At 41.0% G+C, this 22,718-nt stretch overlaps 1 protein-coding gene across 1 annotated transcript; it reads left to right on the forward strand.

Annotated features, from left to right (window-relative positions):
- The first annotated feature begins 1,064 nt into the window (after positions 1-1,064).
- On the forward strand, positions 1,065-21,104 carry LOC148427922 (neuronal membrane glycoprotein M6-b-like). The gene is made up of 7 exons (XM_088439625.1): positions 1,065-1,231; positions 13,749-13,935; positions 14,013-14,172; positions 15,584-15,752; positions 16,432-16,505; positions 16,586-16,651; positions 18,400-21,104. Exons 1-7 carry the CDS (start codon positions 1,162-1,164, stop codon positions 18,550-18,552), a joined length of 879 nt encoding a protein of 292 aa, XP_088295751.1. The 5' UTR covers positions 1,065-1,161; the 3' UTR covers positions 18,553-21,104.
- The last annotated feature ends 1,614 nt before the right edge of the window (positions 21,105-22,718 follow it).

A 22,718-nucleotide genomic window follows, 5' to 3' on the forward strand; every position in this document is an offset into this window, starting at 1 on the left:
GATGGATGGATGGAAGATTGGCATCTGGCATTGCCTGCATATGCATTGTCTCACCTGCTCTATATTTTGTGGAATGGATACGATTAATTATGGAAGGTCAATTGAAGAAATTCTTGAGTTGAGGAATCCATTCAGGTACCGGTTCCAGTGGCGTGTATGCTTATAAGACACACAGTGAGAATACATAAACACAGTCTTGTTTATCCTCGCAGATCTGGTTTCAGGGTCGCTCACATGCCAAACACTCATTGTGAGCGATGACCCCCTTTGACTCGGCCACATATGGCGCGCAGTGGGTGTTGCTTTCAGCCCCGTGGCTAAATGCACCCGCTAAATGTCATGTATGTCAAGTGAGCCATTGTGGTGTCTGATACTTGTCATCAATGTTTTGAGGTATGGATGATTATAAGGGGGTTGAGAGGGGCTCGCTGGACTTGTTTGCCTGAAACTGAGCCACGTGAGGGACTCAACTAAAACCGTAAGAGGATTCGGGACAGATGGTGTCCCATTGTTTCTGGAAATCTTTATTATTATTGGAAAATGGGGCAAATTATAAAATCTGAGATCACCCACAACATTAGCCTCCTTTGAGTTAAACAAAGTAGGCCCCCTCGATTCAAATGTTTACTACAGGATGGTCTGATTGGTCAATCACAGTTGAACTAAAGCTCTTTCAATGCCCCAATTTATCATCGGAGCACAAGCACAAGATTTGCTTGTCTCACTTCCCTCCCTGATTTTAGTCTCAACTCACCAGATGGAGAGGGGGCTGTGCAGCGTTATGTCTATGGTTCTGCGTGTAAGTGAGTGTGCACTTGTATACCATACCGTATATGCGTGTTCACGATACACATGAGTTGCACCACCACCAAGGCGGGGAAAACATTTAGAGATAATATTTTACCACCACTAATCAGCACCGACAAGAGCTTTTGCTCATGACTGTAGAGAAAGAGAGGTGTTGTGCACAGGCGTGAAGACGCGCTGGGGGTGGGGTGAAAAGAGAGAGAGAGAGAGAGAGAGAGAGAGAGAGAGAGAGAGAGAGAGAGAGAGAAGGGGGGGGGGGGGGCGCACAATCATCAAGTCCCCACTCAACACAGCGACCATCCTTATTCTGTAAGCCCCCAGTGCCACTATAGGAGAACCTAAAGCTGCATAATAATGGATGGAACCAAGCCGGCCATGGACTCCAACGCGGAAGAGACTCAAGACGAAGGACAGGAGAGCAAAGGTAGGCCGTTTTCGTCTCTTTTGGGGGGCGGGGTGAGCGTTTTGCGCCAACATGAGTCGATCGAGTTGAACCCGCTTGCACAGGTTTTTCGCTCCAAACAATAGCGCCGCTCTTATTCTAATGGACACGCTCCAAAGACGAGGGCTGTCTTTTACACCTATCCCGAGCAGCAATTTGATTTATTGCGCACCTTAAATGGAAGCTATCTATTGCATTGGTAGTAGAGAGCGCTGCGCCCTTGCTCGTGCACGGCTGTCTTATTTTCATGAAACCTCATAATCATCATTATTACACTAATAGTCATCAACCACCGGTTTTGTACGGGAGCGAGGTGTAGTGAGGAAAATCACAGGATTTTGCTTGGATGCGTGTCTGCGGCGATCTGCAGAGAGCGCCGCGCACTTGACGCAGAGGCACCGTCCGAACCAAGCAGACACAAGAGCATCATTATTCAAATAAAAGCTTCCTAAAAAGACGTGCAGCTGAATCCCACTGTTTTTGTTATTTTATTTATTTATTTATTGCGTTGCGTGTTTGTGCGGGAAGATGAATTGCATTTCAATGACGTCAAACTGTTGCTGCGTTTCCATCTGTGACTGACGAAGGTGTGTCACTGTGCACACTTCTAGTACCACTCATGTATTTTCCATCACACTCTCATGTGCAATGATGCAATCGTGGCTCACTGAAACACTTTCTCTTCGACACGGTGCAAAAATGTTGATTTTGAATCTGCCAAACAAAATACAATAATATATGAAAGAACAATGATATATGAACTGTTTTTACAACGTGTAATTACTGTGAATACGGTGCTATTTGTGTGTTAATGTTAGTCCAAATATGGCGTTCTGATTCAAATTTGAGAAATTACAAAATTAAACAGCAAAATACACTTGCTATCAACCATTTCAGAGGAAGGCCATATTGCCACTTACATATAAACTGAGGACGCCATCACAGGTCCTCGGGTCTCAGAAAAACGACCAATCACTGCATACCTGTTTTCTGACTCGTCCTGTGATGTTCACAAAGTGACATGATTGGTCATAAACTGTGCTCAGAGCAACACTGGTGTCGTTTTCAGTCGTAAGCAAGTGGCAAAATAGTGATCCCTAAGATCAACAAAAGAAGGGGGGGGGGGGGGGGTTTAGCTGTTTAATTCATATTCCACCATTGTGGTTTTTATCAGAATACCATGTTTAGGCCACTTGGAACATATTATTCACAGATCATTTTTGACTGGGACTTTTAAAGGAGGTTCATGTTGTTGTTGTTTTTTTTTGAGTGACAGCGGGAGTTGAAGATGAGTTGGCCCAATAGTTGTGGCCTATAGCAGCTCTTGCAAGTGTTCCCATTTTGTATTTGTGTGTTTAACATAATCGAACATTGTTTATTTTCACTTTAGATTCTTGAGAAATTTGTGTCCATATAGTTGACCACATAGCATTTTTTATGTTATATGAAATGCAATTAGTGGAGGCAGAGGTTAATTGTGACTTCTGCCATCTAGTGGGGAAACATTTAATTGGCACAGCTTAAAAATGGGGATTCATTATTTATCGTAAAAATAAATAAAGTAAATAGAGTAAATACACTGGTGGAAAGTCAATGAATCAACGGTTTTACAGCTGCTTCACAGGCCAACGACTTCCACAGATTGCACGTTTCCACCTGAGACACAAGCACAAGACTCTTGGGTATCACAATGTCTCTTCTCAGTGATGCTGATATAAATTGGAGATGAGGGGGCCTATTATTCCTCTGATGATTTAAAAAAACCAATAACGTCCCACCTCCTGAGACGTGCCGCTACACGCATGAGTCATGCGGGAGCCCATTGTGCAACTTCAGCTGGGCGACTCTGTTTGAAGACCCCCCCCCCCCCTCCCTAAGGCTGAGCAGCAGCCGGCCATGGTCAGGAGTTGGTCGCCCCGAGAATCGTTTTATCGGTACTTTACGCAAGTAATCGTCAAGCGGCTGCAGGTGTGACGTTGCACAACCGAATCCACTCATCCTGCTGCCTTGAGCTCGATTGGAGGGTGGCCTATTTGTGTAATCATTAGTGTGTGTGCCTTTTGACATCTGGAATGTGACCATGAGCTTACAGCATCCAATAAGATCCTGTCGACTTACAGCGGGGGCCAAAAGACAAGAGTGCTCGAATAAGAAGCTTGCGTTGCCGGGCGCCAGCCGCTTTGGCTCCAAATCTTCGAAATCTCGTAGAAATTGCATTGCTTGTTGGTCAGGTGCTGCTCAGGGTAAACACGTGGACCTGCAGGTTATAGAGCCACACTGATTTAGATTATTTTGAGGCCGATGCCAATTCTGGTATGTAGCAAAATTAAATTCTGTTTACCAATCAGTCAATGAATCAAATGAACATGTATCCCCCTTAATGCTTGTAACAATCTAGATATAAATTCACTGTTTAACAATTCTTTGCGCTGCAGTATTTGTTTGACTGTAACACAGAGAAAAAAAAAATCAACTGATTCTCAGCACTTTATTGAATGGCACAGACAGTCAAAACCATGTTGCAAAATGAACACATGCTCGAGGAGCATGAAGAAATGACGCACACCAAATTAAATTCGAATTGTTTGTTAGAATCCCGGTCTTGAATCTCTGCTTTTAGAGATGTTCAAGACAGGGATTCTACAATAATTAGTAATTACACTTTATAAATTCTGTTTATTTCATTACATATGTTTTTATTTCTTACCATATGCAGTATATTTAAACATTTCATGATAGATAGTGATCCTGGGTGCCCCAGAAAGTCAGCCATACATTTGTTGTCATGCTGATCCTCTGAGGTAGGTCCGCCATGTTTTCCATGTCACCTCTTCTCTCTGACATTCAGCTTGATTGCATTCTGTTTGAGTAAAAAAAACAAAACCAAAAAAAAACACATAAACCTCCTTTAAAAGTCCTCGTCAAGCTGCTCTTTCCTAGTGAGTTATGTAAAGCAGCACTTTCTCGCTGCCCTCAGTTTTGGTGCTCAGATCTGAGCTGGCGTTGAGATTACCTCATTGTCGAGATTGCTGCAAAACACTGCAAATGGAAAAGAAGATGCCATTGTTGTTGTTTTTTTTATTCTAATGAGCTTCTGTAAAGAAGCGATCTGAGGAGCAACTGCTGTGACCATCACAAAGAAGATAAGATTAGCTTTGTGTTTGACAGAAAGGGGAAAAGGTCTGTGAATGAAAAGGTCAATTTTGGTTTAATGGCCATCCGTCAGGTGCTGGTGCTGACATTTGGTTTGTGTTGCCAGTAACTATCAGATTCTCGTCGTCCCTTCACCATTTATCCTCTTCTTCATCCTGATATTTGTAGTTCCACTCCATATTTGGTCAAAATATACTTCATTCTTTTTTCAACCTTGGAGGGTGACCACATTAAAAAATAAAATACAATACTGAATGCAGTGATCGTTGACAACAGATCACACCCAAACCTTCAAAATGTTTCACGTTATCGGCTCCAAGAACATTTTGATGTGAATGTGTTGTGTTTTCTACCAGCCAAAAAAACATCAACTAGTTGCACTTAAAAAAAAATCCATCCATTCTGAAAAACACATACAGTACCAGGAAAGATGTATTTTTTCCAATTGTTATAATGAGCTCATTTAAAAAAAAATTTGTATGTCAATTCCCACCATTAGCAGAGCTATGGCGATATGTTTGATATGTTTAATTGCATAAAAGCCATTGCTAATAAAAGAGAGAATTTTGTCCAGATAAATAACACACAAGTGACTCAATTCCGTTTGCTACTTTTGCAATAAGAAGCCCGCCACAGAATGTGGTACGGTTGCTAATTAGAAGAATCCATGGATTTACTTCACCTCCCTGTCTGGTTGCCCAAGCATATAATACACCGGTAGAAAACTGAAATTCTGGATATTTGAATAATGCTGAGGCATTTATACATAGCTCACATTTCCAGCTTGACAGGTTTCCAACAAAATGTCAAAAGACATCAAAAATTCTTCGATCATATCAACAAAGTTCCAGTAAAAGTATTCCGGTAAAATTTTACACCAACCTTTACATCTATAAACCCGTGTTATTTGTTGCTGCAAACTTTAAATATTTCCATCAAATACATGCTTATGCACACATTTTGGATCATAGCTCGTTAGCATGTACGTATGAACCGACTTGTATATCAAAAGGGTGCATTAGCTAACTTGTAAAAGAAAAAGAGAAGAAGAAGAAGAAGAAGAAAAACAAGAAGATACCACGTAGTACTGGCTACTAAAGACAAAAAAGAAAAAAAGAGAGGAAGGGGAGGACTCTGAGAGAGACAATAAGATATTGTACAGATTTACTGTAAAAGCAGGAGACTCCAGGCCAAAAGTAAATTCTGATTCAGTTGTTGCTAGCAATGAAAATTTTGTACCAATATACAGCATACATTTTGGTGCTCGCACGCTCGGCGAGGCAGTGTGGATTTCATTTACGTGCTATGATTTAGTTGGTTCATCTCATAAGTTTGTTGACGTTATTTGGATGATTGAATGCTCGAAGAGAAGACGGCAAGGTTTTTGTTTTAGGCGAAGCTGTAGGATGTTTTTTCGAATGTTTAATTGTTTTTTATTTTTTAGTATGAAGACAGAGGTTTTTTTTTTTTTTTCTTTGCGAGGGTGTTTAATTTTTTGGGCAATGGAAGTGAAAATGTAAGTGCCGTTAATATTTGGCTGTTGGAGCGACGGCCCGTCGAACACAGTTGGGGTAAACTTCCAAATAAGACTGACAGATTCCCATGGTAAGTGACAGACCAGCAAAACAATTGAAAATGCCCACCTCTGGTCAAATGTCAGCAATAGCAATACTTAGAGTAGACCTGTAAACAAGCCAGTTGCTAAGTTTGTAGCCTCACTCATTTGTAATAGTGTTTCTATCTAACTAAATATTAACACTTTGAATCTTACTTTTTGAAATGCACTATCGATTAAAACAGAAGCGATATGAACACGCTGAGCAGAAATCTTCTCAAGTCCACATTGCTGTAGGAAAAGATGGCTTATTTCTCCTGTGAGGATTCATTTCCCAGAGAATAAAAAGCAATGTTTTGTTTCTGAGCAAAGAATTCAAATAGATGGCAATCATTCAGTTGTAGACTCCACCAGAAACCATCTCTTTCCTCTTTCATTTGTATCCAACACACATGCGCGCATACACACACATGCCTACTCACAATCTTCACCTACTGTATCCGCCTGTGAGCCCGGAGCAACGTGTGAGGTCATAGAAGCACGTGAAAGCAGCCGCGCAGGGACGGAGAGCCTCGTGTGTAAAGTCATTTGCCCAAAGCGTGCTGTCAGCCTCCATCTGGAGATGTGCGCGTCTGTTTGTGAGGGCTGTGCTTTCATTTGTTTACGTGCCAATGACCAGGGGTCCTTGAAAAGGGGAAAGGCACTATTTTTACATGTGTACAGTTTGTGGCACAGTGGTGTGTTCACATTCAGCCCACTCAGCTGCCGTGTGGTGCGTTTACATGCACGTGCTTGTTCAAGCCATGAGCTTTTTTGAGTCTGACGTATCTTCGCACATAATGGGGAGCGGGAATATCGGGCAGTCCTTGGTGCCAGTCTGCAGCGCGATATGAATAGCAGCGTGACATGTTGGCACAGCGGGCCTTGTTCCCGAGTGACGTCGGCCTCCGCCGGCCTTCCTCCATTCTCGGACTTGCTCCCATTGATCCTGAAGCCCCTCTCCGGTGGCGGCCGACGGCCATCGCCGTTCGTCATCGATGGGAAATTCGTTTATCTTGGCAAATTCCCCTATTCGCATCACAAGGCTGCCGCCGACTTCTTCAACATCTCAGAGAGAGCGACATCGGCCAAGTTGGTTGCGTAATTGCTGAGCCACTCGCATGGTTGGTTGGCATAGCAGTACTTATGGCCAGAGGGGCCATTTTGAATTTTGGTGGAGGAAGACTGAAGCTAATATTGTCCACCCTGCTTGAGCTTACCCGACGGCATGATTTCTGAATAGGAGACTAAAAGACAAAAGACACGAGTGCTAAAGTCACATGTTTACATGCAGTACTGCACACCATGAAGTCACATAAAAAGCTACTTGAATGCTTCATCATATATAGATAAAGAATATGAACAGCTCCAAAACATGTGAATTATTATTGCACTTTCTTCTCCAATAGCTACCTGTTGAAAGCCCGTCTGAACTGTCAAGAGCCGTGTAACGTGATAGTTTTCAAAACCCAGATAATTACAACAGCCTCTTACAGAAAAACACTCTGCTTCTCATACGGTACTTCTGTCAAGAATGCATGTGGCAAACTTATGTTTTTCCACTGAAAGGAATGGGAATGCAAAAAATACATTCCACCTTCCCTAAAAGCAACAGAATTTCTGTAATTTTGACAAAATAGAACTTTATTTGTAAAAGCATATAATATAGTTTTGTTGTTAAGGAATGAACAATTGGCACATATAATTTTTGGCATTGTGTGCATAGCAACATATTACACACAGATTTATTACCCAAAAAAAAGTTTCACAACCAGGAGTCCCATTAAACTGAGTTAACTTAGTATTTATTGCAGAGGATAAGGAATATACAGTATGTGCATGAATATTATTAGTACATATTCTGTCCACATGTATTGTTGCACCAGTCGTGCTCGAAGAAACATCACATAAGGGTCAGAACTACCACAACATTGATGCAATTTTCTCTCTCGCTCTCTCTCTCTCTGTCACTTTCAGTATCTGCTGCTATGTTCAAAACTTTTTCCCACCCTTTAACATCACTGGCATGAAGCAATGAGGAAAGATACTTCTGCAGTATATAATAGTCTCTCACGCCACACCAATGTGTGAGATCTGGGTAACACTCTAGAAGGGTTACAACAGCTCTAGATATTGAAAATCATTGCAATTCATGTTAATATTATTCTCATACAAGACCAATGCAACATATAGTTTCTGCATTAGATTGATGAAAATTACATAGTTAGCAATTTAGCATAGTTAGCATAGTTGCGGTTAGCTTAACTTTTATACAGTTGTGTGCAGGTTTGGAGCGAAAAAGTGAGAGAGAAAGGGCATTTTAAAAAGTGTGTGCAAGCGATGGTAGAAAAAAACGCTGTTCATTTCATTGCAAGAACACCACTGGACTGGGCAGGTGACAAGTTGCCATGGCAACTGATACTTTCCAGCCCCAAGGCAAGAGATGCTCTTCTTACAAAGGACACCTACAATCAATTTGACTCGTCTCCCTTGTCACCACCAAGCAAAATTGTACACCAATGTAAATGTTCTCATTTTCAAACAAAACAGTCTTTAGCAGTGCAACTACATATTGCAAAATTCAATGACAGAAAGCAGTCTCATATTCTTTATCATCTGTGAAGAGATGAGCCATCTACTGCACAACAGTAGACGGCCAAAAAGTAGGAAGCCACAACTGCCCTTTGGCTCGCGTTGCAATCACGTGACCAAACCTAGCGAACAGGTCATCTGTGACGCTTGCAATGCGAACACAAATGCACCGTGACATCAGTTTTAGTTAACAGCAGAGGGCGCTATCAGCCAAAATTGCATCCCGTGTTAACAATAGCGAGGACACTTATTGTAAAACATATGTTTGCTAAGAAAATGCTTGACTATAGTTTCTCTGTAACCATGTACATTTTGGTTTCTGCCTTTTCAAACTTTCAGTGTTGGATTCAAAATGAAACGTGCGCATCTGCTTTTTTAAAAATTATTTCAGCAATATTATTGCACGGACAAAATGTTCTCATCATACCTGATAGAAAATGTTCATATTTCATACATCACACGCTTGCCATTTCACTTTCATTTGCATTCCTTGAATGGATCGCTCGCATCTTTTCCTCCTGCCCCTTTCTTTTTCCTTTGCCTCCACCATATCGCATCCGTGCCACTCATTATCACAACATCTGGATTATCAGGTCCCAAGGCTAAACCTGACACTTCCCACTTCCTGATGTTACTTAAGAGCGTGAGGATGATATAGGATGCTGCGGCCTGACATCAGCATCGTAACATATTGTCTCAGCCAGTAAGTCACTGTATGTGCAGCGTGGGCCGGTGGTCATATTTCACGGTGAGGAGACAGAGGCCGGAGCATAGCGAGGTGGCAGGAAGGCAGCGAAGTGTAACGCGGGAGTAACGGGCTGACCTCGGAGTGTCACCTCAATTCAGTTCTAATGAATAGTCCATTGATTTCCATTAGGCCCCAGCACTCAGGCCTGTCTGTTTCCTATTAGCGGGCTTTTAAAACCACTTTCATGGGCTGACCATATAGCCTGGGTGTGTTCAAAAGAAGCCCGAGAGCTTTTGCTCGAACAGAGAACCGACACAACACAGGAAACTAAAAAAAAAAAAAGTTTGGATTTATTTTCAAGTTGTTGTTTTTTTTTTTGTTTTTTTTTTTTTATAAAGTGGCCTTGAATAAAGTAGAGATTAGGCCACCCCCCAAAAAGATTATCCCAATACACTGTTCTATTTCCTTAATATTGCGAATGACTCGCAGGTGTGATTGAATGGATGGATGGATGGATGGATGGATGGATGGATGGATGGATGGATGGATGGATGGATGGATGGATGGATGGATGGATGGATGGATGGATGGATGGATGGACTGTCAGAGTGAAACACGTGCAACCCGCATCCCCCGGGTCACTAGTACGTCTACCCCCAATAGGGCTACCCTGCCCCAGGCCCCGGCCTACTTCTAGGTGAGGGGTTTTCGTTGGCGCCATCCAACCTTTTTCACTGCGCCTTCCCATCAGCCCGCCTCTTCGTTAACATTAATAGGATTTGGATCTATTATGCAATGAACCTCTACCCCTGTTACGCAACGCAGCATCTTCATCATGAGCAGCATACTTTGGAGGGGAGCATCTTAACTCCGTCTTAATCTATTGCCTGGTTTACATCATGTGCTGGCTGTAACCCCAGCATCCTGCGCTCCAGGCCATCAAGATGAACGCTGCCGGGAAAGTCATTCGACCAGGCAGCTGCCAGCCAATCCCAAGCGCACATTTTTCGCCTTTTTCACAGACTTATTTGAACCAAGGCACATCTTTTACATTCGAAATATAGATGAAAATTAGAAATGGGCCTTTAAACTTACCAGGATTTTGGAGCCAATAGTCAAGTTTTTCAATAATGATAACCGATTGCAAATTCAAACAGAGAAAATTCTATCCGATGCATTCAAACAACTGTTTTATTTACTGTATAGTCCGTCCGTGTGGGAGAATGGGACTGGCCCAGGCCATAAAAAGTCAAATGCATATGACTGACCACCCACTGAAGTGCATTTTGAAAGAAAAAAACAATTAAACCTTACTAATTCACCCCAAAAAGCTGATAAACATTCGACCCGGACAATGGTTGTAGGAGTGGGGGTGGGGCATGTGCATGTGTGTGTGTGTGTGTGTGTGTGTGTGTGTGTGGAAAAAAAAACTCTAATTATTTCTTTCGTTTTAAAATAACTGCATATGCTGAGAAACCTTGTCTTCTTTAATAATAGCAGCACAGAACATCCCTAGAATTACTGAGTTGCAATGTATTTATTCTCATCGATGATATCATTTATCAAGCATATAATGACACTGATATACATTTTGCATGAAATGGAAAATCGGGATGAATCTAAATAAATGTAAACCAAACTATAAGTAGATTGTATCTGTACTATCCCCATACACTCTAAATTTCAATGAGTTTGAAATGGGTGGCGCAGGGAATAGCACGTCCGACTCACTGTTAACGGGACCCGAGTTCAAATCCACCTTGTGCCGGCCTTCCTGCGTGGAGTGTGCAAGTTCTTCTGAATGCCACATGGGTTCTCTGCGGGCACTCCGGCTTCCTCCCACACTCCAAAAACATGCATGGCAGTTGAATTGGACACTCTAAATTGTCCTCAGGTGTGACTGGGTGCGTGAATTCATTGGCTGGCAACCAGTTCAGGGTGTCCCTTGCCTACTGCCCGAAATTAGCTGGGATAGGCACCAGCAAGCCTGCGACCCCTGTGAGGATAAGCGGCTCTAGAAAATAAATGGGTCCACATTTTCAATGAGCAAAAGCAAAACACTTAGAAGAGAGTAAAATACTGTGACTAAACCCAAGTGTGTATTTTACTCTGTTTAGATTCATTGTTCTGTTTGGAATGTTTCCAGAATGAGTTGTGGCTTCCCAGCAATTTTGAATATTGCAACAATGTAACACTCTCAAATTGTTCAAAAGTGTGGATCTGAGGGTTTTCTTTTTCTTTTTCTTTTTCAACATTTCCCCGTGCATCCTACATGCAATTAATCTTGCGCATAACCAAATTAGGATTTTTTTTGCCGAATAAGATTCGATGGACTTCTCTTCCGTGAGTAAAAGCAAAAATCAATGTGCTCTTTTAAACCCATCAATAACTAGCACAGTCTCGCGGGAGAGTAAAATGGCCCGCTGTGACGGGTCGATAGAAAAGCCCCAAAGGATCGTTTTCATTTCCAAATAAAATCATGCCCTTGTTGTGGTGTGGCAGGATGTCTGTTTATTTTGGATGTGCAACCAACTAATCTCCGTATGTAGTTAAGGCAGAGTTTGGATGCAGATGATTAATTTTGCGGAAGCGCTGTCATTAGCTCCCTGGGTCAATTGATGGGGTCGCTGATAATAGCCGACAGGAGCTTTTAGCTGAGTGTGAATGTCGTGCTGGAGCTGGATTATCTGTCATGGACCATCAGCGAGTGTTTCTCTTTGAGCTTTGCCACTTCCTGGGCAGCGAATGTCTCACGTTTCTGCACATTTTGAAGACCCCTATTTGGGCCCGACCCAGAAGGATTTTTCTTTTTTTAGGCCAATGTCAATTCCAATCACAGCTGAATCTGCCAATTAATTACAAAATGTAGGAATGAATGCAATAACTTCTCCTTGGGGCTCACAACATTGATAGGAATTACAGGCAGAGCTGTGCAACAATATTTTGTTTACCTTTCCAAAAAGGCCTACAGAATGAAGGCCATTTGAGAGATGCAGATTTTTCTCCGGCAAAATGCTAATGATGTCGGGGTTGCCAAATGGAGCAGGTCGCCGTGGAAACACAGTACAAAAGACACGTTCTTTCATCCTATTTTTCTTGCCTGACAAACTTCCTGCTTTTCTGAAGAATCTATTTTTAAACAAGCCGTTATATAAGAGTCCCCTCCTCTTTGTTACTCTTGATTCTCTTGACTGTTGATGTTCATAGGCAGAGGAAACTGTGTGATTGTGGAGCGTGCAAGTCCCTCTCAGCATTTCACTGGGAGAACACTCAAGCACTGCTTTGTGGCTGCCCTAGAAAAATCCTTCTCTGCTTTAAAATCATTTATTTAGCACAAGGACATGTCTTATTCATCCCATCTGGTCATAAGAAGCGAGAGAAAAAAAACATCTTTCTTTGGAGGTCTGTCTTCCGAAACAGAAAGGAGGATATGAACGTGGTTGTCTACTGTGGTGTTGCTAATTCAATCTTGGAGGGACATTCATCTGTTCCAGCTTCCAGGAATATAAGCACTTAAAATAATTCAATGCGATGCAATGCAATAATTGAATAATTGAATCTTTGTGTGCTATATGTAATACAAACCTTTTTTTGGGGGGGGGCGAAAAACTCTCAAATTCAGTATGTTGTCTTTAATGGAAAATTTCCTGAACTCTAGATTAATACTGAAGTCATCGACCTTATGACGAAATTTTCATTTGGCACACTAAAAAACTTCAATCAAAGCAGGATATGTTTCTTTGTTTAAATTCTTGAAAGCACTCACTTTTTGCCCACATAACAACTTGGTCATTTAGACAATCAGCTTGATGCGGAAGATGTTTAATGATCACGAGTGACTGTTCATTTTCAAGAGTTCAATCGCTTAAATGTCTACACCTCATACTGTGTTTGCGACCTTCTGAATTTGAAGGTTTTTCTAAGCTTTTGACTCATACTGTGCACACTTTTCTATTTAGAGTGTTCCCTTGCTACTTCACGTCTTATCTTTTGCACCCTCAGCGCTTTGTGTTTTTCTTTCATTAAAAAAAAAAAGTCATATTGCGGAGAAACATACCGTGAAGCTTTGCAGCATGCTAGACCGACGAGTTGACTGTAATCGCACATGCCACGGGCTCTCCTTCGACATCGACCTGGAATGGAGCCCTCAGCCGACCAAACATAAAAACAGGGGAGCTGAGTTTAACAGGGAAGCCAGATCACCTACAAGACACGTGATTGGCTCCCGCCTTGACATGGACTGATGAGGGCAGGAGTGGATTACAACTCCTTGTCAGGATCGGACTACGCTTTTCGTGAGAGGGTTTCGGTCCCTGTTAACCGCAAAAAAATTTGGGAAGACTGTACATTTGCGACTTTTTCATTCTAACTGCCAAACTTGGGAACACTTTTTGAAAAGAACTGTTTTTCTGTCAAATTTCTACTTGCTGTCAAGTGAATTAAGATTCATCTCGCTCTGCTGCCTCCTGCAGGATGCTTCGAGTGCTGCATCAAGTGTCTGGGGGGGGTGCCCTACGCCTCCCTGGTGGCCACCATCCTCTGCTTTTCCGGCGTGGCCCTGTTCTGTGGCTGCGGCCACGTGGCTCTGACTGGAACCTTGACCATGCTGGAGAACCACTTCTCCAGGATCACCAGTGACCACGCTACCCTCGCCATGGTGTAAGTTCTCATCTCTCTCCTTCGGAAAACTCGACCTTTGATCCACTGAAGCCTTTCTCGTGCTTCCATGTGGTCAGAATTCAGATCCTTCAGTACATCATCTACGGCATTGCTTCCTTTTTCTTCGTTTACGCCATCGTCCTGCTGGCTGAGGGCTTTTACACCACCAGCGCCATCAAGAAAGAGCTGCAGAGTGACTTCAAGACCACCGTGTGCGGACGTTGCATCACTGCCTTCGTATGTCTCGCTCGCTCGCTCCCTCACACATACTCAAAATGTAGATGGATACACACACTTGGGCACACTTGGACCCTTGGGGATGAAACTGGCACACTTCGTCCTTTCGAGCCTGATTACTCTGCTGCAGATGTCCAATTTGTGCTCAAACTGTTATCCTTTACCAGTGGTGAGCCAACATGGCCAGCAAAGCCTGAACACTAGCAGAAGCGCTGACCACTTTTTACAACCCAGATTGTGTTCATTCACTGTTCCCCAACTGTCTTCTCTCTCCGTTATGTAGCATTTTTGTATGTTGGCTTTAGTTTAGTGTTTTTGTTCAACCAAATTTCAGCCATGGTAATTTAGAGTGAGTAGTGTTGGCAAATACAACAAACAAAATTGTACGCTACATATTTACCTCTGGGCCTTTTTCTTTGTCTTACTTATCCTCAATTATCTCAAAGCAGTTAAAACATGACTTGGACACCATCTAGCAAAAGCTTGGCGGTGGTTTTAAGTATAGTCAAAGTCAAAGCCTATTATTGTCACAGGTATAGCACAAAACCCCGCGGTGTAATTCTTACTCTTTCCACCTCCCGAACAGACCACAAGCACCGGGAGTGCAAATAGTTAATCAATATTGCTTTTTCATCCACCTTTGCAATGCCCGAGTATCGTTTTAACTGCCTTGAGATAATTGAGGATAAGTAAGGAAAAAATGCCCAATTTATGCCAAAAAAGGAGTCAAAAAATTGTGCCAATAATTGCCCCAATAATTGGTTACTGACTTAGAACAGTTTAAGTGCCAGTCCTCATATTTTTTAGCCCGCGTGTGATCTCACGTCAGTTTGTTGTACTTACATGCTATGTAGCCTAGCTAGCTAATACAGTACTGTACTATTAATGAGGCCTTGTGTAGTTTGTTTGTGTTGATGAACAATTTCACTTCTAGATGCAGTATTCAATGTAACATTTACATGCTTAGCTCATGGCTCATTTTGATAACAGCATTTGTAACATCTTCCCAAAGGTCTCTTTGACGGGATTCCCAGTATCAATAGTGAAACCTTTTCTTTACCCAGTCAGATTCCAAATTCTCCTACCACAACAGTGGTATCATTTTCCGACCTCTGATTGGGTGAGGGATAGCCATGCTGAACGAGCAAAATGCGTCAGAAGTGAACAATAATACATTTATATTTTATGAATATAAAATATTCAATCTGAATCGCTCCAGCTAATGGCGGAGTCCTATGCTGCTACATTGGCTTTCTGTATAGTACCGATTGCTTCTGAAAATGGGGTAATGAGTTGAATGAAGTCAGTTAAGTGGGAGTTCAAAATTCACGCTCCATTGAAAACTAATCTGCTTTTTCATTTCTGATCATAAAAGCAGTAATGGAGGCCAATTTCTCTGCTTTTTTTTCAGTTTATGTTTCTGACCTACATCCTGGCTGTAGCCTTTCTGGCCATCTTCGGCTTCACAGCCATCCCGGTGTTCCTCTTTTTCAACATGTGGAACACCTGTGCCGCCATGAGGTCCCCTGACTCCAACATTACCTCGCCCGACTCCATCTGTGTGGATGTCAGGCAGTATGGTAGGTGGCACCAACACCATTTAGTAGTATATCTAGTAACCCCACCTACACCGTAGGTAATTAAACTACGACTATGAAGTCAGACATGTTTGAAACATATACAGAAAAAATATAAACATGGAAATCGTCATCGGGGTCTTTTTGATTGTCCTCTCATTTTTTTGATGGATGGATGGATGGATGGATGGATGGATGGATGGATGGATGGATGGATGGATGGATAGATGGATAGATAGATAGATAGATAGATAGATAGATAGATAGATAGATAGATAGATAGATAGATAGATAGATAGATAGATAGATAGATAGATTTTGAATGCATTTGACTGTAATTTTACTATACAACAGTTGTTTCAATTGCCTTTCAATTTCAATATGTATGAAAAAGACACAGAGATTATGAAAATCCTGATTGGATCTCATGGAAAATCCACTCCAGCTTTATCCCGCTGTGTTTGACGGCCCAGTGTACTGTATGTGACCCACATGTGAGGCACAGCTGGCTCACCTCCCAAGTGGGACAAGGATCACACTCGTGCGACAGGCAGCCACACTCTTCTTCGGCCGCATAATTAGATTCCCACTTGATTTTAAGCAGGGTAATATTTTATTTGATAAGCAAAGAAAAAGACAACGAGCCATAATTTCTCTCCGACTCAATGTTTTGATCCCACAGGAATAATTCCGTGGAACGCGACGCCGGGAAAAGCTTGTGGTTCCACTCTGGGAGACATTTGTAACACCAGTGAGGTGAGACGTTTTTGAACCGGACAATTCTTTTGGATTTTTTTCCTCCCTTCCACTAACCTAAACTCTGCTCTGGCTTATAGTTCTACCTTTCCTACCACCTCTACATTGTGGCGTTTGCTGGTGCTGGAGCGACTGTCATAGCATTGGTGAGCTTGTCTTGGTCTCATATTATGCACGTTGCCATGGCACAATTACCTGTTTCCATAGCAACCCTCTCTTGCTCAGTGCGAAAAGCCACCGGATAAAACTCTCCCCAGCTGCCCACCGCTGTGTCGGTGTATGCAGAGGGTCAACGTTTGTGTTTGAAGATGGGACAAGGGAACGATTGTTTCCTCATCATTTAAAATTTTAAAATGAGACTTTCCCAAAACATATTCAGACATCCTTTGGAATAAAAACGTTGGCCAATGTTGACCCAGATTAAAAGGTCATCTTTGACTTTTTTTTTCCAGTATGTGAAAAAAAAAATGAGTGAATACCAAAGAGTGTAGAATTCGGCACCATGTCAATGGCAATGTGTGCATGATGGACTCCATGATTACTTTTCATATACGAAACAATGTAAAAAGCATTATGCTTTGTTGTTTGGTCCTTAGCTACTATGATCTGATTGCCGCTTTTTAAAAACGGTCGCAAATTTGCAAATAAAGCCACCAAATTACAACTTTGGTGGCTAAGTAAGTGCTTTTGTAAAGTCGGTTTGTTGTCGGTGGACACAAACATCACCTAAAGACAGTGGATTGATATTGAATTGTTTGTTCCTTTTAGGACAATGCAGATTAGTAAACAAAAGGACATCCCTCTTTGACCTTGGCTTCATACCTCCTCCTGTTCTCCCGCCTGTATGCAACTGCTCACATCTCCCCTCTCTGCTCAGCCAAGAAGGAGAGAAAAAAAAAAAGCCAGTGAGCTGCCCATTTATCAGATGCAGCTAATCAGAACTAATCATGTGACTTTGCCTGCTTTAAAACCCTCTCAACGAAAAAGAAGGAAATGCTCATTACAGAGTTGAACAGTTTTAAAAGAAGTTGTAATAGAAGCCTTGACAATTTAAACTGCGCTGAACCAAGCCTACTCACCTTTAAGCGGTCCCTGTTCCCAGAAGGTTTGAGAGCCCTTGTTATTAATGCTAATTCTGACCACAGCTTAAAAATGTACATCTAAATAGGAGACGTTTGACACAATTGAAAATGGTTAGGATTGGGGTTAGGCTTTGTGTGTTTTCTCTTACACACTAACCATGTCTTAAATAGATTTTATTAGACAACTGTATGTTAAATATTTTTCACTTTTTGAAAATGCATTAAACAGAATATTATTTTTAATTGAAAAAGATGGGATTCATTTCGTAATATGCTCTTGAAACCCTTAATCTCATTCCGTGTAATATCTGAAAATTTAGCACATTTTTCCATTACAGTGACAATCCTTTTATTTTTTTTCAATCTATTTTTGAGCTATTTTTATTGGTGTGTTCCCCTTAAGGTGCAGCAATGTGCCTTATAAGCCAGTGCGCCATGTAGCCTCCTGAAACCCAGCCAATCCATTTGTTTCCACTGTAGTAGACAATCGTTTTTGGTCTATGTCTTTTGACATCCTAACATCCTGGCCTTTCCACTGAGGACTCATGTCTGTGGGTTGGATTCAATCGACTTTTCTGTCTTGCCGGGATAAAATGAAGAATCCAATCCGCTCCAACAGAACATGAATAGGCTGGGTCTCAGGACGATATATGGAAGTTTCCAAAAATGGATTGTATAATATAATGTCCGGCGCGCTTAATAATGAAAAGGAAAATAGGATAAATCCAAATCAACTTCAATTGGACTTCTGTCACTGCAGCGTCGTGATTTTCCCTGCTGCCACATGAATGGATCTCCTCGTCTTTCCTCAGATTCATTATCTGATGATCCTGTCGGCCAACTGGGCATATCTGAAGAGTGTCGTCTCTACGCACGACTACCAGGACATCAAGACGAAGGACGACCAAGACCTAGAGGCAGAGGCGCGCTCCAAGGAGGGCCAGAACTCGTCCTCCTACTCATAAGGACGAGCGACCCCACTTGGTTGACCACCGCTCATCTCTCCCTCACGCTTTCAAGCGCCACGCCACCATCCCTTAGCATCAAACAGGCTCCTTCATTAAAAAGGGAAAGAAAAAAAAACACTCTAGTTGTTATCAATAATCCTGCCATCTGCTGAATTTCTCTACTCTTCCCTTCCGCCGTGTTGGTTGGAGTGGGTATGTCTTTCCTTCGGAAGGGAACAGGATTGAGATTCAGTAGGAACGGCAGCCCCCTGCCCCTGCCCCTGCCCCTGAAGAGGATTCTGAATCGGAGAGCTCGTCCGTCGGTCCGTGGGTTTACGACACGTCCGCCGGCCGTTTTCCGGCAGCCTGCCTAAGTGGTCCGTTAGATGTTAACGTCCGCTCCTGAGCCAGCACAGCCTCTCGTGGCACGGCTCCCCGCGGCCCAAAAGGGACATTGTTTACTGTCAGCGAAAGCCAGACAATAACCAACATCCTCTTTTTTGATGTTTTATATGCATATATATATAAATATATATATGAATATGAATATATTGTGTGAATGTGCGCGAATGTTGTTGTTTTTTTAAATACTTTCAGAAAATACCAGGTTCTCTTAATATTTTTCTTATGTTGTTGCCGTTCTTTTTTTCACTTTATTTCTATACATTTATGAATATTGTTAATGCTCAAAACATTGTTTATGTACAAATGGAAAAAAAATTCAAACTCACCCTTGGTAAGTCAATCAATTTGAAGGCTGTATAGCATACAAGATTTGGTTTTTTGACAAAGGGTTACCTGTGGTACAGTTTACTGATGAACCCTTTTAGCGTTCATTCAGACCAAAGCTAACGAGTTGTAGCCACTCAGAAGTTCTTTTTTTTTTTTGAGGGGGGGTTACAAAATCCAAACCAAATTCATCATCAATAATCAATCGACACCTAAAGGTATAAACTAGAATCTTTACCTCTGCACAAACAAAGGGAAAAGGTGAGTCTCCTAAATGATCTGCAAATCATGCCACGGCTTGAGAATTATTCATCGACTGTTTCTCATTTTTAATGCCTGGTGCATTGCTAAGCACTAGGTAGCTAGACAGTAACACTTCCCAAATGTTTGAAGGAAGCTGGAGACATCAGTTATCAAAATCTTTTCAATTCCGATGTCTCAAAAATTGTCTCCAGCAGCATATCCCGACCTTTATTGAGCAAATGCACACATTTTAATTCGAAATAAATCTCAAACAATCAATTAATGTATCCGTCTGTAAAACTAGATCACTTGCTTGCGGCACACTTGTTGGGAAAGACTGACTTATTAAAGGACTAACCCAAAAAGTTTGCATTTTCCAATTACCAGTACTTCCTTGGTGAAAAACACCCAACTGTAAATACTTGTATCCCCACAAAAGATTTGAATTGACTCAATGAGAATGCAGTCAGTGTATGTCCATCCTATTTATTATTTCGTTCCAAACATGTAGATGTTGGTATTGTGTGTTTAACACTTAAATATGAGATTTGCGTTTGATATCACAATTGTAATCTAACATCTTCAATAATTAAGTTGTGCGAGAGGTATGAGACAATGGCTTGAGGTTCTTGTGATATAAACATTTAAATGTGAAAATTAATTTAATCAGTTTTGAGTTTTAGGCGGCTAGGTTATTGTTGTGTATTGATTAAAAAAAAAAAAAAAAAATATATATATATATATATATATATATATATATATATATATATATATATATATATATATATATATATATATATATATATATATATATAATTTCTCCTTTTCAGACAAAAGCGACATGTAAATGCAACTGAGTGATTTTTCTGTTGTGTTTTTGTTTTTAGTTTTCTTTTCATTTACTCAGATGAGCCACAGACTGTTTTTGGATGTTTACACTTTGAACAAAGCAAGTCAGGAATTTTCATACATTCATTTTATAATCTGATATTGTTCCATAATCATAATCTATAATGTATAATTGATTATCACTGCTTTGTCAACCCTAAAAAAAAGAAGTCAAATTAAGTTTTTGATGAGATGAAGCATGTCAGTAGTGTCCACGTGTGCAGCTGTCTATTCTGTATTTTAAAAAAGTACTTTATTGCCATGTGTGCTATGTTCGATAAATCTACTATTACGTCCTCTGCCACCAGGTGGATTTAAAGGCAAACTTCAATTTCCTCTCAGACAATTCATGTCAGGGTGTTGTTGTTTCCTTGTAATTTGCATGAAGGAGACTTGACTGTCTTTGCAGTTTTTTTCAGGTAACGTGTAGTCAATTGTATGACAACTTTGGTAGGCGGTGTTTTCCCCCACTTCCCCTGCACTCCTGCTCACTGCCCATTTTCTAAAAAAAAATTAAAAAAAATAATTAAAAAAAAAAAAAGCAACAAAACAAAACAAAAACCAAATCCATTGTACTTTGATCGCAATGTAGTCTATGTAGGTGTTTCCTTATGCTTTTGATTTTATGTTGGAACTAGTTTGATGACTGCTCTACAGTGATGATTTTTGTAACCTTCTCTAGTAAAACCGGTATTTTTATTATCGTGTAACCGTTGTGTCCTGCCTATTTCTTGGCTTGGCTGGTCTTCAATCTTCTTTCAAAAAGCAGGGAATCTTATCTCAAATCAGTTTGATGTGTTGTGAATCTGACATTTACACAGAGATGGTCATTCCATCAGCACAGACAGACTGTCCGTTGCTGAAGGACGCCCGTTTTGCAACAGACCGACGAATGATGGGAGTGCTCTAAAATAAGGGATTCCATCAGTTATCCATCAGTCCGACATATCCTTTTGCTGAAAGAAATACAAGCCAACTGGCTTGCATGCAATGTTGCTGCCATTTATGATTATGCATTGGAATCGCCGGTCCTATGTGCCTATAATCACTTCACTTTGTCATTAAGCAGCAGAGAATTGAGCAAGCTGCCTTGCTTCATTTCACTAGTTGTCATTCACAGTCATAATATAGCCAATATTAGTGGGGATGTCTTTGTGCTGCCTTTGTGCTGCTTGGTTTCTGAACCAAAATGCAGAATGTACACAATCTTGCTCAGTGAGATTATTGTGCAGACCGGAAGTTAAAAGTAATGGTTAGAGTTAAGTGTTGAGGTTTTTTTTGTTTGTTTGTTTTTTGGTGTTATTTTGCGTTTTAAACATGATTTACACCAAGATATTGCATGCTGATAGCTGAGCAAAGGATGCATTTCCGCAGCACTGAGATGACTCATTCAAGTTACCGATGGGTACACAGCAAATGGACAAGCTCACACTAATTGTCTCTTGTCCAGGAAATGAAATACTAGAAGTTTTTAAATTACCTAATTAAAGGCATTGTTTAGGAAAAAGTTAAGTTCAGCAAAAAAATTGTTTTACTTGTAGTTTATGTGACGGATGAAATTTAGACGAATATGACAAATCTTAATGACTTAATGAAACCGTCTCTACAATGGTTGGTCAAGCAGTTTAAATTTAGAAATTGAAACAGTTGAATGATTTCAAAATGTCAAACACGATTATTCCTTCAGAAGGACATGCTCGTCTAATGTCGACTCGTCCCTGATCTTTGAATCGAGGGACACTAATGTGCGTTTATCCAGTTAAGTAAGCGTCACTTTAACTGCATTATAAATTGAAAGTGCAGTGCATCAGCTTAGATAGTAAAACCAGACAATACATCTGGTATGTATTGTTTGTTATCAAAGAACAATAACGTCATAGTAAGAACTGGTGATGGGATTTTCAGCTCTTCTCTGTGATCCGGTTTATATGAAAAGAGCCGGCTCTTTTTGGCTCTCAAACGGCTCTTTTAACTTAAGCTTTACTTTTAAATATTTCTGACAAATTTAGCATACATTTTGATAAATGACTTGGTCAACTAAATATTGCATTCTACTGACTGCAAATAGCAACAACTATCAAGCAAAGAAAAGGGCTTTTACTTATTTAATTGAACATTAAAAAGGCTCCAAACAATAAACTACAAAATTAAACTTCAACAGTCAAAAATGCTGCATCATAACAAAAAGAGTGAATTGTAACTGCAACAGCAAACTAAACAAACATAAGCTACTCCTTGCTTTATTTTAACAAACATAAGTTACTCCTTGCTTTATTTTAAAACTGCATTCAACAAAACTAAACGCTTCAACTTGGACGGGCTGC

The sequence above is a fragment of the Hippichthys cyanospilos genome, chromosome 2, assembly GCF_059441005.1.
Source record: "Hippichthys cyanospilos isolate Australia breed blue-spotted pipefish chromosome 2, RoL_Hcya_1.0, whole genome shotgun sequence".
Classification (NCBI taxonomy): domain Eukaryota; kingdom Metazoa; phylum Chordata; class Actinopteri; order Syngnathiformes; family Syngnathidae; genus Hippichthys; species Hippichthys cyanospilos.

Bases quoted from the DNA above. Each gene is read 5' to 3' on its own strand.
- LOC148427922 (XM_088439625.1), top strand. From the start codon at position 1,162: ATGGATGGAACCAAGCCGGCCATGGACTCCAACGCGGAAGAGACTCAA. The intron at 13,936-14,012 runs GTAAGTTCTCAT...CCATGTGGTCAG, and splicing joins CACGCTACCCTCGCCATGGT to AATTCAGATCCTTCAGTACA. The intron at 16,652-18,399 runs GTGAGCTTGTCT...GTCTTTCCTCAG, and splicing joins GAGCGACTGTCATAGCATTG to ATTCATTATCTGATGATCCT.